The sequence below is a fragment of the Rhea pennata genome, chromosome 27 (genome assembly GCF_028389875.1).
Source record: "Rhea pennata isolate bPtePen1 chromosome 27, bPtePen1.pri, whole genome shotgun sequence".
In the NCBI taxonomy this organism is placed as follows: Eukaryota; Metazoa; Chordata; class Aves; order Rheiformes; family Rheidae; genus Rhea; species Rhea pennata.
In genome coordinates, this window is record NC_084689.1 from 4250244 (window position 1) to 4266225 (window position 15982).

At 64.3% G+C, this 15982-nt stretch overlaps 2 protein-coding genes across 2 annotated transcripts; both read left to right on the forward strand.

The window, feature by feature from the left end:
* The first annotated feature begins 1300 nt into the window (after nucleotides 1-1300).
* Nucleotides 1301-3563, forward strand: LOC134151613 (complexin-4-like). Its single transcript, XM_062596317.1, has 3 exons — nucleotides 1301-1452; nucleotides 2249-2336; nucleotides 2704-3563. Exons 1-3 carry the CDS (start codon nucleotides 1301-1303, stop codon nucleotides 2917-2919), a joined length of 456 nt encoding a protein of 151 aa, XP_062452301.1. The 3' UTR covers nucleotides 2920-3563.
* Nucleotides 3564-11728: 8165 nt separating this feature from the next.
* RAX2 (retina and anterior neural fold homeobox 2) lies at nucleotides 11729-14661 on the forward strand. The gene is made up of 2 exons (XM_062596382.1): nucleotides 11729-11971; nucleotides 14218-14661. The coding sequence occupies exons 1-2, from the start codon at nucleotides 11729-11731 to the stop codon at nucleotides 14659-14661; spliced, it is 687 nt and encodes a 228-aa protein (XP_062452366.1).
* The last annotated feature ends 1321 nt before the right edge of the window (nucleotides 14662-15982 follow it).

Genomic DNA, 15982 nt, shown 5'->3' on the forward strand with positions numbered 1-15982 from the left:
CCCAACAGAGTCACCAAGCACAGCCAGATAAACCACCCGGATTTGGGTTTTTTGATTAAACCAAAGAAATTAGTTCAACAGCATCTTTAAGCCTCTGGGCTCAAATTAGGCCTATCCCTTGCCGTTGAGCCGTCCAGCTTGGGGTCAAGCACAGTGCTCAGCTTCCAGCAAAGGCAAGAGGGAAGGTTTGCTGGGGACCCTGGAGATTTGGCCCTCGAATCCTCTCCCAGCACAGCCTGGCCACTCTCAGCTCAGGGCCGCGGCTCTGTGTGCGGCTGGGGATTATTCTTTTAATCAGACTCTGTATGGGAAATTGCTTGCGTATAGATTACAGGAGCAAGGCACATCCTCCTGGCCGCGGGAAGGCCCTGGCCATGGACTGACTCACAAGCAATCTCCACGTCTCGGTGGAACACGGATTAACAGGGGCACGGGGGTACGTGTTCCTCTGTGTGTGTGTCAGCCCAGTGTCTTGTCTCCCTTCCAGTCTTTCAACCCTTGATTGAGTTTTTCCAGCTAATCCTCTTGCATCCCCTACACTGGATTCTCACACCTCCAACCCTGCCAAGCAGACAGGGGTGGCTCTTGAGCACCCATGGGCCCACAGCACAGGGCTCCCACAGCTGGATCCAGCCCTGTGGGCACTGTGTTCTGCCAGGGACCTGTGCAAGGGGGCTACAGGGAGGCCAGAGGAGCATCACTAGCAGCTCCATTGCTAATGGGCCTCTCTGATGGTAGGAGGGGCATTTTGGCCTGGCTTCTACCCACTCTCGGCACTTCTCAGTTGGACCCTGGGAGCACCTGGACTCTGTTGACTCCTTCCAAGTCCACATTGCCCAGCTCTGTCATCTTGAGGCCCCATCTGGGCTCATCTTGCTGAGTCCAAGGACTTATGTTGCCCTCTCCTAGGGCTTCCTTTGCACCCGCTGGCTCCACCTGGAACCCCCTGGGGTGTCCCATGACCCTGTGGTCCCCCCATGCCACCATCCCTGCCCTAAGGCAGTGGGTGCTGCAGGGAGCTGCAAGCATGCAAGTCACCTCAAGGCTGTCCTGGGTTTCTGGGCCCACCTGAAATCTGTCCCCTAAGGCTGGCAGCACCTTTGGGTGCAGAGAGCAGTGCAAGAAGGTCTTGCCACACAAGTGTCTGTGGCTTCCTCTCCTAATGCCTTAATCCGTCCCTGATCCGCAGGAGCCCCTGGGGCAGCCGATCCCGCTGACCTTGCAGTCAGCAGCCCCTGGGCAGGGACCTGGTGGCGCTGGGCACTGCAGGGACCTTGGGGTGCCACGTAGCCACCCACCCATGGCCACCTTTTTCACCACAGCCTTGAAGAGCTTCAGAGGGACTGAGGAAGAGCCCAAGGAGCCCCCCAAGGATGGGAAGGCAGCTACTCTACCCAACGGCATGGCCCGTGAGGAGTTTGAGGAGTACCAACGGCAGCTACTGGAGGAGAAGTAAGGCTTTGCTGGGGGCACCAGTCTCTTCGGGGTAGCAATGTCAGTGCCAGTAGTGTCAGTGAAGTCCCCCATGCACTAGGAAGGACCAGGCCTGGGGTTCCCCTGTCTCTCTGCCTGCTTCCCAAGGTCCTGGGCGGGGGGGGGGGGGGGAGCGTGGCAGCCTGTCCCAGAGGCGGGAAGGGGAGAGGGCGGAGGCAGTGAGAACGAGGGGCAGGAGCAGCATGGGCGCAGGGCAGGGGGGGTCGCTGTGCCTCTCAGAGGCTCTTTCTCAGGGTTCAGCGTTGCCCTATGGCCATGGGTTTTGGCACAGGGTAGGGCCAGCAATTTGGCTCCGCTGGAGGGGGCAGGGGGCACCCTGGGTGTTACCGCCCTGGAGCAGCAGGTGCCCACCACTGCTGTCACCCCGGCATTCATGGCTCCAAGGGACCGCACAGGCCATCATGGGCTTGCGCTGAGGTCCTACTTCCCTGTGTCCTCATGATCTGGGGACCTGCTAGCCCAGTGTCAGGGAGGTGAGAGGCCACGGGGGAAGGAGCAAGTCCCTCTAGAGAGGAGCTTCCTTGAGCATCTCCACCAGGCACTGGGGCTGGAGGGGCACTGTGGGTGCCCTGCCCTGAAAGCCCCCAGTTGCAACCCTCACACGGTGCCTTTGCACCCTTCTGGCCTCACCTCCAGACCACAGCTACCACGGCCACATGGCGGGCAGGGGATGGGGAGCTGGGACCAGGCAGACACAAGGCATCACTGGGACTCGGCCACAGCTGCCGTGACAGCGTTGTGCTTTCCGCTGCAGGATAGAGCGGGACAAGGCCTTTGCTCACAAGAAAGCAGAGCGGGCCACCGTGCGGATGCACCTGCGTGACAAGTACCGCCTGGCCCAGGTAAGGCTGGACCCCAGCCATCCTCAGCGGGATGCTGCCCCTGCCTCGAGGCACTGCCATCCCGGGAGGTCCCAGACCCTCAGCCCTGTAGGACAACCCTGGGCCGGATGGCTGCCGGGTCTCCCCATGGCGCCCCGGGACGGGAGGTGATTCCTGAAGAGGGCAGCAAACAGCTGCTGTCTCCATCCCTCCTGTCTGCCCGTACGCAGTGTGAAGCTGGCACCGGACAGCTCTGGCATCCTTACAAGCATCCCACATCTCCAGGAGCCCCAGAGCCAGGGAGCATCCAGAGCAACCATGAGGGCTGCCCCAGGGCTAGGAGGCACCAGGGTTTGGCTGCAGCCCTGACACCGTCTCCTCTTTGCAGGATGAGCGGGACGATGCCCAGTTGCATGTGGCAGGCGGCTCTGTGGAGCTGCCGGAGGAGCTGGCCGCCATGGTGCGAAGTGAGGAGGAGGAGGAGGAGGAGGAAGATGGGGTGCTCTCCTTTCTGACGAAGCTGCGTGAGGTGGATTTCCAGGCGCTGAGAGGCCGGGCACAGGACACCGTGGAGGAGGTGAAGGAGAAATGCTCCATGATGTAGCACCAGGCTGCCTGCTCTAGACTGGATGCCCCTCCCACCTATGGGTGCTGGTGATCTGATGGCCAGTGGATGAGACCTGCTTCATCAGGGCTCAGCCCCAGCTCCACAAATCCCCTGAGGCTCCTAAATTCCCCTAAATTCCTTACTGAACCCTTAGGGAACTGATAGGACATAGATACTAGAGATGCCTGGGGTTTTGTCACATGCTAGCGGTGGGCACAGGGTACCACTGGCTCTCCCCACACCCAGCAGGACACTGATGGTCCTCCAGCCTGCAAGCTGCTCCCCAGCCCTCTACTCTGCCAGGGATGCTGGCCCCAGCCCTGACATCCCATCTGTGGGTGATGGGGTGAGCGGCAGCAAGTGGGTGTGTGTCCCGTGTGGGTGTCCTTGGCCAAGTGCCCAGGCGGACAGAGGTGACTGGGTCTAGGCTTGGTGCGCTGGCCCCAAGAACAGCCATCCGTCACGCTGGTCTCCAGACATGGGTCCTGCAGCCCTCATCCTGCCCCTAGCCACCGCTTTTTCTTCTTCAGAAACATTCCCAGACATCACTGGTTTTGCCTGCTAAGACGACACGGTGTCCTGGGCGGGTGCCAGGACATCTGGGTCCTGTGCAGCCAGGCGCTGCTGGGCACCTCCCTTCCCGCGATGTGCCCAGCTCTGCTCTCGCGTGAGCTCCCTGGGACGGGGCTGTCCCAGCGTCTGTCCACCCAGGGCAGACAGCAGGCCCTGCTGCTCCCGCCAGCCCCCTTTATTGCTAGGAAGCGCCTTTGGAGCCTCTCTCGCCGTTCGGCTCAATAAAGGTGGCGTTTGCCAGGACCTGGGTGTTGTTTCTGCAGTAGCTATTGCCCCGCCTGGGGCATCCCTCGGGATCCGCGCTGGAACGGCTCGTGGCAACGGGCGGCAATCCTGCTCCAGCATGGGGGTCCCTCGCTGCTCAGCACCTCAAAGCCAGGCAGCAAGGGGATCCCTTCGAAGGATGGCTAGATTATCCCGCGCATCCTGGGGTTATCTACTAGGCCAGAGCTCCCCTTTTATGAGCATTTAGCAGGTAGCATGAGCTTAAATGCTGCCTCGCAGACACCCGGCCCCGGAAGGCTGCAGGCTGCTGAGATCACTAATACCTGCTTATTTTAGTGAGGTCTAATCTGCCTGAATCGCCTGTCCCCGAGGACTAAGCTAGCTGAACCCTTGTAAAATGTACCACCAGGACTGGCCCCAAACGGCACCTCCCAGCCGGGGCCGGGGCCCGGGGGAGTCACGCTGTGTTTGCATGAAAGAAAAGACGCTTCGAGCTGCCCCAGCCCAGGGGCCTCCGTCCTCCCCACGCCAGGGCCATCTGCTCCGGAAAGGCCTGCCGGGACGTCGCTCCCTTCAGGATTTCCACAGCTCCCGCGGCGCCTGGGACCGACGACAGGGGCAGGAGGTGGTGCCCGAAGGCAGCGAGCCGCCGGATGCAGCAGACCCCAGGCCTGGGCAGGACGTTTCTTGCTGGCTTCTGGTAGCCACCAGTGTGAGCACGACTGTCTCGTAGCCGGCGCGGAGGATATCGGAGCTGGCAGGGGACAGAGCGGTGTCAGGCAGGAACCAGTTCTGTCCCCAGCCAAGACACTTGCTCATGGCAAGTCCCCGCTCCACGTCCGTAATCTCTTCCTACCTGGCACCTGGGTTTGCAATGCAGGGTGAAGTATTCTTAGCCCACAAAGCCCAGGAGGAGAAGGGCAGAAAGGGCCCGAGGTCCAGGCAGCCCTGGATCCCCTTGTGGATCCCAACGGAGAGATTTCTGGAGCTGCAGTCAGGAATTTGGGGGAGGGTGGAGGTCCTCTCTAGGGTGAGGCAGGAATGGTGCAGCCGAGCTCATCACTGCCACGAGAGCTACAAGCCTCAGATTTCCTGCCAGGAGCAACTCAGCGCCTGCCTGAGTGCTCCAGCTCCAGCTCCAGCTCCAGCAAGGAGGTTCCCAAGTGCACGGGGTACTCAGCCCCATGGGGAAAGGGGCAGGAGGCACCAGGGGGCAGCACGGTCCCCGAGGCTGCACGAGGCGCTGGGGTGAGCCCACGGCAGCGCCCGGGCTCGCTGGGAGGACCCCGCGCAGGCGCCGCTGCTCCCAAGCGGGTGCCGGAACGGAGATTCCCCCGGCCGGTCCGAGGGGCCGGTGACCACGGAGGCATCGCATGTCGCACGGCTGGAGCACGGCGGGGCCTCGACCCCCGGGAGCCTTCTCGTTCCCACCACCCCTGCCATCCCTCCCATCCCTGCATCCCTCCCATCCCTGCATCCTTCCCACCCCTGCCATTCCTCCCATCCCTGCTGTCCCTGCCGCTCCTGCCATCCTTGCTTCCCTCCGTCCAGCCTTTCCACCCGTCTTGCAAAATCTCCAGTCTCGGGACACAAATCAAGCTCCGTCGAACGCAACGGGGCCGCATAGCTGCCAGTTCCCGAGCCGGGGCCTGGGTGGGACCCGCTGGAGCCCCCTTTCCACGCCACGTCTCTGCCACCCCGCGGGGGCCGGGCCAGGACAGGGCGGGTGCTCAGCAGCGTCGGCACCGCTTGGGGCCCCGCGCGCTGGGGTGGCCACGAAGGGCTGCGGCCCCCCGGCTCCCCCCCGGCCCCAGCGCAGCGGTGTTCCCGGCGCTCGCGTCCTCGTGGCCCAGGTGAGCGATGCTGGGAGCCCGGGGCGCTGCCACCCGAAACGAGCATTTTGCAGGGGAGCCGGGGGGCTCGCAGGGCCCGGCCCCACCGGGACGCCCCTCGCTGCCCCCCGACCCCCACCCTGGTGCAGGCTCCTCCATCCCTGCGCAGGCTCCAGGGCCACAGCGCCAGCTCCCAGTGCTCCCAGTGGGGCGGCACGGGGGCTCCCAGCACAGGCTGGGCCCGGGCCGGCGGCACCGACGGCAGTGGCAGTGGGGGGGGGATTCGGGTCAGGACCCTCCACCAGGTCTCCCTGGCTAATCGTCCTGTGTCCCCCCCTCCCTGCGCTGCCACCTGCCTCCCGCTCGACACCTTTTTGGGTCACTGCTGCCTCCTCCCCGCCTGCCCAAGGCCTCTTAATGAACTAAAAAAGTGATAAATCCCGGCCGAGCTGGTCACGTGAGGCCGGCGGCCCCCGGCCGCCCCCGGCCCTGACCCCCGCCTCCGGCCCCACCGCCCCGGTAAGCTGACGCAGCGTCTCTAAGCGTTAGCAGCTTTGCCTCCTAATAGGATTAGGGAGGTTTAAAACTGTCATTTGAGTGAACTAAACCCCCTGATACTCTGCATTGCACCTTCTTAACCAATTTGCCTTCAATTAGGGTAATTGGGAAACTAGCAAAGAAGTATAGCATTAATATTTTAAAGTGATGAAGCGATTACAGGCCTCGGACGAGGAAGCAAATCAATTTGCTATCTGCTCCTAAAAGGCAATTATAATCATTTGTCAAATAAGCCTGCTGGCCTCCCCTCCTCCCGAGCGAGCCAACACCTTAAGGCGGTTAGCGGGGCCGGCGGCGCGCGCGCGGCCCCGGTGCGTAAATCCAAATCCCGGCCGGGCCGGGCAGGGCAGCTGGGCAGGGCTCTGCCCCCCGGCTCCGAAAAGCAGCCGGCCGGGGGCTCCCCGAGCGTGGCATCCTGCCCCACGGCCCCGCGGCCCCGCGCGGAGACGCCGGCCGAGCGCCGCAGCCTTCGCGGGCGGCGGGAAGAGTTTTTTTTTTTTTCGGAAGAAAGTCGAAGCTTTCGGGAAAGCAAGGGGCAAAGTGAGGCCGAGCGAGCGGCCGAGGGACCCGCTGGGGCGGCGGGGGGAGGCCCGGGGGGGAGCCCCGGGATGACCTGAGCTCCAGCACGTGCGGCACCGGGCACCCAGCACACATCACCCAGCCGCACCAGGGCTGGAGGTGACACCTCCGTCACGCCGAGGGGCCGTCACAGCCCCAGCCCCGGGGCTCCCTCGCTGCCGGGACCGGCTCTGATGGGACGCTGGGGGGAAGCGGGGACGGCAGCAGCCCCGTCCAAGTGACCCTCTGCCACGGCAGGGACACGTGGGGCGGTGGTGGCACCACGCGGCTCTCCAGCCTCGAGCTGGCAGCAGGCTCTGGTGGAGGCGGACAGGGGGAACTGCTGCCGTCGTGCCGGCGCCTTCCTGGCCTCGCGGTTCCTCTGCTTTGCCTCGTGCGAGGGGGGAAACCTGCCCTCTGCCCCAGCCACCCACACTCGCTCCCCACGGCCCGTCCCCATTTTCAGTCTCCATGCCCGCTCTACACAACCAGTCCTCATGCCTCGTTCTCATTCCTGGTTCCCGTGACAGATCCTCATTCCCGGTCCTCACGTCTGGTTCCCACACTTGGTCCTCATGCCCAGGCCCCATGCTTGGTCCCCATACCCACTCCTCATGTATGGTCCTCATGCCCAGTCCCCATGGCTGGTCCTCTTGGCTGGTCCTCCTGGCTACTCGCCACTTCTGGGCCTCGTGCCCAGTCCCCATGCCTGGTCCCTGTGCCAAGTGCCCGTGGTTGGTCCTCATGTCTGGTCCTCCTACCTGGTCCCCATGACTGGTCCCAGTGGCTGATCCTCATGCCCAGTCCCCATGTCTGGTCCCCATGCCTGGTCCTGATGGCTGGTCTTCATGCCCGGTCCCCATGCTTTGTCCCAACGCCTGGTCCCGATGGCTGGTCCTTCAGCCTCGGCCCCGTGCCTGGTCCTGCCCAGTCCCCATGGCCAGTTCCCTCAGCTGGCCCTCATGCCTGGTCCCCAGGGCAGGTCCCCGTGGCAGGTCCCCATGCCTGGTCCCCATGGCTTTCCCCTACGCCCGGTCGCCCTGCGCAGTCCCACCGCTGCCAGGGCTGCTGTGAGGCCACCCCCGCCGCCCCGTCCCCCATCCTCGCAGGGTGCCTCCCCCGGGGCCAGGGATGCTCCCCGAATCCCTTAACCCCGGGAAAGGCTCCGCGGTGCTGGAGAAGCCAAAGGAAATTGTTTCTCTTTCTCCCTCCTCCCCCCGCCGCCCCTTTGCCTTTCTTCTCCTCTCTCTGTGTTTCTAATTCTTTTCCTCTCCAATAATGAGGGGATTACAAGGAAAACTCCAGCAGGACGCCTTTGTAGGGAGACAATCCGAGTGGGGAAGGCAGTTCCCGTCTTTGTCCATCCCCAGACCCCCCCGGCCCCTGCGCTGGAGGGACATTTAGAGCAATTACTTGTCCAGAAAGTAACTGTCAATCATTCTTAAAGGGGAAGGCCTCCAATTAATAACCTCGTCTTAATCCTTTGGACTCATTTCCAATCTGCGGGGCCCGGTGACATCTGCAACACTAAATAAAGATTCTCCCGAGCCTTAGCGCCGCGGTTCTGTGACAAATAAGAAGACTAGAGGGAACTTTGGCTGCCAAGCTGCAAGATTGGTGAGGTTGAGCCGCTTGTTTGGTTCCCAGGAGGGACCGTCAAAGTTAAATACTCCTGGAAAATCCAAGTTGGGCCCAGCAGGTAACGGCGTTTTATGCGAATTCGGGGGCAGGCGCGTCCGAGGGAAGCGCGCGTCTCCGGAGGGAGAGGCCTGGGCTGCGGCCGGGGGGGAGAGGAGCCTGGGAGCGGGGGCCCCCGAAAGCCCCGGGCGCTTCCTCACGGCTTCCTTCCCTTGCTCGAAATGCAAAAGATCGTTTCAAAAAGCCAAAAAAAAAAAAAAAAAGGCAAAATTATCAATTTGGCTAAAAGCCTCATCGTCCCGAAAGCGAGGGGCGCCGAGGAGGGATAACGTTATTTATTCGTCCCCAGCGTTTGCTGCTTTTTATTTTTTTTATTTTATTTTATTTTATTTTTGCACCGCTCAGCCTGGGCTCCTTGCTGCGTTCGTTCATTTTGGGGCATTTAACAACGGGAAAAAGCCCCCCCGCTCCTTTTAAAACTGCAGAGGGGGGAAAAGTGCGTCTAAGAGCAGAGCAGAAGAGAGGCAAATCCCCCGGCGCCGCCGGCCCTTGGCAGTCCCCGCTCCGTTCTGAAAGCCGAGGTGCTCGACCCCCCCCCCGGAGTTGCCCCAGAGTGACCCCCACGGGCGCAGGGGACGCGGCCGGCCCTGCCCGTTGCAGCAGCCGACGGTTTTCCCATTCCCGGGAAGCGTTCCCCGAAACGCTTTGGAAGAGCGGCGGCTTCTTCTCTTTAGAGGGGATGGGGTGGGGGGGGCGGCTGGAGCTGCCGCCCCAGGCTGGAGCCCGTATAGGGGTCCTATATACCCCTATATACCCCCATATACCCCTGTATGCCCCTATATAGCCCCAAACGCCCCTATACGGCCCTATATACTGCTTAAGCGCGCGGGCGGGGTTGGGCCCCGCGCGGCGGCCGGCTCTCGCCCCCCCTTTCCCGCGGCCGTCGCTCCCGCTGCTGGTCGGCTCCGTCGGCTCCCACGGTCGCTGCTCCCGCTCCGCGGAGCCGGCGCTGCCTTCGTTTCGGGGCGGGGGCGACACGGCCCCACGTCGGCCCTGGGCCCAGGCTACGGGCCGCCCCCGTCGCCCCATCTCACCCCTGTCACCCCCATCACCCTGTCTCACCCCTGTCCCCCCCTTATTGCCCCATCTCACCCCCGTCCTCCCCCATTGCCCCATCTCAGCCCCATTTCCCCCCACTGCCCCATCTCAACCATCCCCCCATCACCCTGTCTCACCCCCATCTCCCCCATCACCCTGTCTCACCCCCGTCGCCCCCATCGCCCCATCTCACCCCATCCCCACATCGCCCTGTCTCACCCCTGTCCCCACCATCACCCCATCTCACCCCCGTCCTCCCCCATTGCCCCATCCCCCCATTGCTTCATCTCACCCCCGTCCCCCCCATTGCCCCATCTCACCCCTGACCCCTCCCCATCACCCTGTTTCCCTCCATCCCCCCGTCTCGTCCCCATCCCTCCCCTCCCACCCTGCCCTTCTCCCCTTGCCCCATCCGGCCCCCGGCCCTGGGGCATCGCACAGTGAGGGAGGACATGGGGGGTCCGGGGGGGAACGGGGGGGGCCCCGGGGGGGGCCCGGGGGGGCCAGGCCGGCGGCTCACGCTGCCTCTCCCTTCTCTCCCTTCCCTTGCAGATGCTGCGTCGCGCCAATGCGAAGAGGGTGAGCGAGAGCGGCAGCAGCCCCGCCGCCCCCCCGGCCCCCCGCCCGGACACGCCGCCCCCCACCCGCCGCCGGTGACACCGGCGTGCCCCGCTGCGACCCCCCCCGACCCCCACCCCGGCCCCGGCCCCGCACCGGCGGCAGCGGCCGAGGCCGTGCGCACCGCACGCACGGCACGCGCAGGCGGTGCACGGACGCGCCGGGCACACGCTGCGTGTAGCACGCGCAGTACGCAGACGCGCACGCCGCACGGGACGCGCCGCGCGGCACCGCGCGCCCCCGGGGCGGGAACGGCGGCGGGCGCCGCGCCGTACACTTGCTGCGGGTGCTGCAGGCGCTGCGCACGCAGGCCGTGCACGGCGCACGTGCGCTGCACGCGGTGCACGCGCGGACACCGAGGTTTCTGCCGCAGGCACCTTTCCCTCGGCAGAAGTGCCCCAGGATTATGCATTTCTGCCTGATTTTCATGTTTGACTAGATCCCCGTGGTAGAAAGGGGCTCTTAATCCCCAGCAAATACTGCAGAAAGATTGCAGATACTGGATAAAAAGCTTAAAGATGAAATGTTGCAAGGGTTGAAAACGCTTATAAACGTGCAGGAAAAGGTTATTAGCTGGGGGAGGGAGCCGCGGCACTGGGCATCTCCGTCCCCCCCCGGCTTCGGGTCGAGCGCCGGGCGGCAACACTGGTTCCTCCCGGCACTTGGCTTTGGGGTTGGCGCTTTAGAGTAATTTCAAGCTTTGCGATCGCGCTCGGAAAGCCAAAATGGTGCTGGGGGGAGAAACGGGTTTAACAGCAGCCCCGTTCTGCCCGCGGCACCTCGGGCGAAGGCGTCGCCGGGGGCCCCCCCCCCCCCGGCCCGACACCACGGGGAGAGCCGTGGGGCTGGGAAGAGGAAGGCGCCGTGCGGCTGGGTCGCTTTCCCGCCAGCACGGAGATGCGTTTGCATCGGTTTTCAGAGCTGGCGGTTTCCTAAAACCGCACGGAGGTTTTAGGTGAAATGTAATTTTTATTTTATTTTTTTTTATTTTTGGCTTCGGTTTGCTGTATTACCCCCTTGGCATTTGTAGCGTTACTTCTTCTAAGCCCGCGTGCTCAAGCGCCTTTTTGAGGCAGAGACCGGGCGACGGCACTACGGAAACCGCGGGCAGAGACCGGGGCGGTGGAGGCAGCAGCGGGTCCTGCCCGCGCCTCCCCTCGCGCCGCCCCGCGCCGCCGAGCCCCGCGGGCCCGCGCTGCCCCGCGCAAATCCGCTTGGGCAATGCCGCAGCGGGCCGCCGTGGGATGAGCGTGCCGGCGGGCGAGAGGATTACGCCTTTGCATAACCGACTAAAGAGCCGGGCCGGAGGGGCTGCGCACCCCGGGTCTGGGCCGGTTCCTCCTGGCCACCTCCGGCCCCGGGATCTGCCCGCCTGGGTGCCCCGAGCGGGTGCCGGGAGCCCGCGGCGCTGCTCTGTCCGCGCTGGGTGCAAGGGGCGGCCGGGTGCACTGGGTGCAGGAGGTGCACGGGTGCGAGGGGTGCCCTGGTGCAAGGGTTGCACCGGCTCCCAGGTCTCGCGGTGGCACCGCAGCAGGACGGGGTGCCCCGGGTGACGGCAGCTCCGAAGCGGGCGTCGCGGATGGCACGCGGGGAGGGCAGGCGCGAGCAAACTTCGCTCCGCAAACGCCCAGCTCCGGCGCTGCTTTGAGCCCGGGCCGGGGCCTTGCGGCCCGGCTGACCCCGCCGCCCCCTTTCCAGGCACCGACATGTTCCTGAACAAGTGCGAGGGGGAGCTGGGCGAGCTGCGGAAGCCGGGCGACGGCGAGGGCACGCCGCCGGACGCCGTCGAGGAGGAGCAGCCCAAGAAGAAGCACCGCAGGAACCGCACCACCTTCACCACCTACCAGCTGCATGAGCTGGAGCGAGCCTTCGAGAAGTCCCACTACCCCGACGTCTACAGCCGCGAAGAGCTGGCCATGAAGGTCAACCTGCCGGAGGTCCGCGTGCAGGTAGGGGGCTCGCAGCGGGAAGCAGATCTGCGGGGAGCAGGTAAAGCCCGGCCCTGCTCGGCAGCAGGAGGTGCCTGCAGCCTCGCTCCGGGCCTCAGTTTCCCCTTTCCTTGAAGAAGGAGTCAGGTCTCCAGCCTCCTCCTCGCCCAGCCGCCTGGGTGAAAGGGCTGGTGTCCTTATGGTGCTCCAAGCCATGGAAAAGCAGGGGAGAGACAGCAACTCCCAAGCCTGCCTTTCCGTTTCCCACCTCCCGCTTTTAAAAGCAAAACTTCTTTGCATTTGGGATGAGTTTTCATAGGAATTTTGCCAGCTCTCTCCATTCAAGGAGGCCTGCAAAGGACTTTACCCAATCCTAACCATGGTACTGGAGTTTTTTATGTCCTGCAGGCTGCTTTTGCGGAGCCAGCGTATAAATACACTGGGGGGCTGCAGTCCTGGGACACTAAAATAATTCCAGGCAGTGCCGAAATGCAGCCAGCTCTGGGGTGGCAGAGCACGACCACGGCTTAGTTTAGCACCAGAAAAGAAAACCGTGTTAAACTGTCAGACCGCTGAAGGAGGCTGCCAAGATCTTGGCCACGACAAGGATGCCAGGCTCTACGGCCAGTCCCACGAGGATCAGGCCCAGCCAGGGCTGCACGTGCTCAGCGCAGGGCCACCTCCAGGGCTTTGCCGTGGGTCCATGCCAGTCCAGCCCCATATTCCGCTCTGGGATAGCCGTGGGGCAATGCAGACGCCGGCCCTGCCCGGGCCACGCGTTGGGGAGAAGATCCTACCCCAACGCCTGACGTCTCAGGACGGGAGAGCAGAGCTGAGATTTGGCTCGGCAGGTCGGCGCTGCCACCGGCCCCGAGAGGCTCAGGGCAGGCGGCTTGGCCAAAGCTGATCCCTTCCCTGCAAACCACGCGCCGAAGCGGGGCCAGATGGCACCTCCGCTGGAAAGCACCCTAATTAACAAGGAGAGCTAATTATCAGTACACATACAGCGAGCGAAGGACCCCCCAGTTCAACCAGTCAAGTTGCAATGAGGCAGAGACCGCGTTTAGGCAGGGAGATGAGTTTTAAGTATTTCACCGAACCCTTTGCATCCTGAGACTCTCCCAAGAAAACCTGCACAGCTTTATCGCATTTTACAGGTAGAGAAACGGAGGCAGAGAAGGGAAGGAGCCTGTCCGGGCTCCGTGGGGAGGCAGTGGGACTGAGAAAAAAAATATCCGTGGGAAAGCAGGGTTGGATGCAGGTTTCCCGCTCGGAGGAAGCCTTGCCCTCCAGTGGAGATGGGGACGGTGGCATTCGGCACGCACAGGCTCTGAGCGCCCCGTGGATCTGGGATCTGCAGAGCAGAGGCGCCAGGAGAGGGCACGTCGGCCTGGGCAGTTGCTTTTATCAGTTCGGCTGATATTGCGGGAAAGCAGCCAAACTCCAGCCCCTCGTGATCTCTTTCAGGTCTTTAGGGCTGGGAAAGCACAAGAACCTCAAAGATTTGGACATTTTAGGCTTTCTGGTGTGTGACAGTTCCTCGAATATGGAAAGTTTGTAAAGAAATGCTTTTTTCCTCCCCGGGTTTCAGAACAAAGCTTCTAGGTGCACGGCTCATTCAGCAGACCCTGCTGCAGTGCACGTAGGGATTTACGGCTCCTGGTGGTTGGCAGTCTCCAGATGTCCCCCCTCTCCTCTGCGCTGGTCCCAGTGCTCATGGAGCCAGACGCTGAGTCAGGTCAGGGAACCAATCCGGCTGCAAATGGGTCCTTTTTTGTTGAGTGTCCCTGGGCCCCGGTGGCACCAGTGCGACCTCGGGCACCAACGGCTGCAAGTCAGCAGGAGCTGAGCTGCCCCTGCCACCACAGCTGTCCCCAAGGCTGGATCCACACGGCGGTAATGTCCAAGCCCCGCTGGCGTCCGCAGTGATCGTCGCAAGGTTCCTGGCTGCAAATCTGCCCTGAAACGCACCCCAGGGTAGAGACAGTCTCACCTGGGCTGACGGAAATGTGTCCTGAGGAAACCCCAAGGACGAGGCAGCCCTTCAGTCATCACTTGCCCAGCAGTTCTGCCTTGCCCAAGGTGACACAGGAGAGGATGGTTGGAAGGTCCCTGATCCCTCCTGCCATTGCGCGGGAAGCCACAGGGATGGGGACAGGCTGGACACTCCACCTGCAGCACCCGGCACGGGCATGGGACAGCCCCATGGGACATGATGGGCATGATGGAGCCTCCACAAGGTCACCATCTCACCTCTTCCCTTGCAGGTCTGGTTCCAGAACAGGAGAGCCAAGTGGCGGCGGCAGGAGAAGATGGAGGCCAGCTCGATGAAGCTCCACGACACCCCCATGCTGTCCTTCAACCGGCCCCCCATGACAGCCACCGTCGGCCCCATGAGCAACTCCCTCCCGCTGGACCCGTGGCTGACGTCGCCCATCTCCAGCGCCACCACGGTGCACAGCATCCCCGGCTTCATGGGTGCACCCCAGGCCCTGCAGCCCCCCTACGGCGGGCACTCCTTCCTCAACACCCCCCCGCCGATGGCGCAGAGCATGCAGCCCATGGCCCCCGCCGCCTACCAGTGCGGCACCACCTTTGTGGACAAGTACCCGCTGGAGGACGTCGACCAGAGGAGCTCCAGCATCGCCTCGCTGCGCATGAAAGCCAAGGAGCACATTCAGACCATTGACAAAACCTGGCAGCCCATTTGATGAACGCTCCCTTCCTCCCCGTGTCCCCCCCTCCCCACCGGCTCCTGCCCCCCGCGCCTGGCTTCGTCCCGGTGCCGGCGAGCCCCGGGGCGGGACACGCCAGGACGCTCCCGGCCGCGACGCCGGTCCGACACCGGCGCCCGGGACGGTGCCGGTGGGGGACGGGGGGGTGTGCAGAGACGCTGGTCGCATCCACACCTCCCGCTCGAGCCGTGGTGCCGAGGAAGCCAAGCAGGGTGCTGGGGAGCCCCCCAGGCACGGGCGAGCCCCCCGGCAGCCTCACCGAAGCCTCTCCGTGTCCCCTCCGGGCTGCTCCGCGCCAGAGCACGTTGGCGACCGCGGATCCTTCAGACCTGCCGTCCCAGCGTCCCCCCCCCCCCCGGCCACCAGCCGCCCCAGGACGCAGGGACAGCCCAGGCCTGGCCCGGGCCGCCCCCCCGGAGCCGGGCAGCGGAGCGAGCCCCCGGCCGGGCCTGGGGAAGCGGAGCCGAGCCGGGGACACCCCGAAGCCGGGGCTCGCGGCGCCCGCGGGAGCGAGGCGGCTCTGCCCCGCGCAGCCCTTCCCCTCCCCTTTATTATTATTTTTTTTTTTTTTTTTTTTTACGCTGCAGATTTCAACAAAAACAATCAGAAAAGATCTAGTTTCATAGGGAATCCTCGGCGGGGAGATTCTTTTTTTTTTTTTTTTTTTTTTTTTTTCCTAGCTGTGTCGGGGCACAGCCGGCGGCCCCGGCGAGGCCCTTGTACCCTGAGTAAAGAGATGACTCGGAACCGCTGCCGCGTGCTCTGGAGCCGGGGCCCCGCGGCCGCCCCGGCACCGCCGCCGCCGCCGCCGGGGCCAGCCGGGCTTCGCGTCCCCGCCGGGGCCGGCCGGGCTTCACGCCGCCTCGGGCGCCCGCCGCCTCGGGTGCCAGCTGCCGGCCAGGTGCCGGGCGGCGGCGGGGCCGGCGGTGGAGGAGGGCCCGGTGGCAGTGGTGGCGATGGAGGGGGGCCCGGCGGCGGCAGTGGTGGCGATGGAGGGGGGCCCGGCGGTGACAGTGGTGGCGATGGAGGGGGGCCCGGCGGTGGCGGTGATGGAGGGGGGCCCGGCGGCGGAGGTGGCGGTGGAGGGGGGCCCAGCAGTGGTGGAGGGGGGGCCTGACGGTGGTGGCAGTGGCGGTGGAGGGGGGGCCCGGCGGTGGTGGCGGTGGAGGGGGGCCCGGCGGTGGCGGCGGCTGCTCGCTGGAGGGGAACCGGCTCCGCCGTCGCTAGGCCGAGCGGCGCCGGGCCCCAGCCGGGGCGGCCCCCAGGGTCCCCCCCGCGGCCTCCTCCCGAGCCTGCG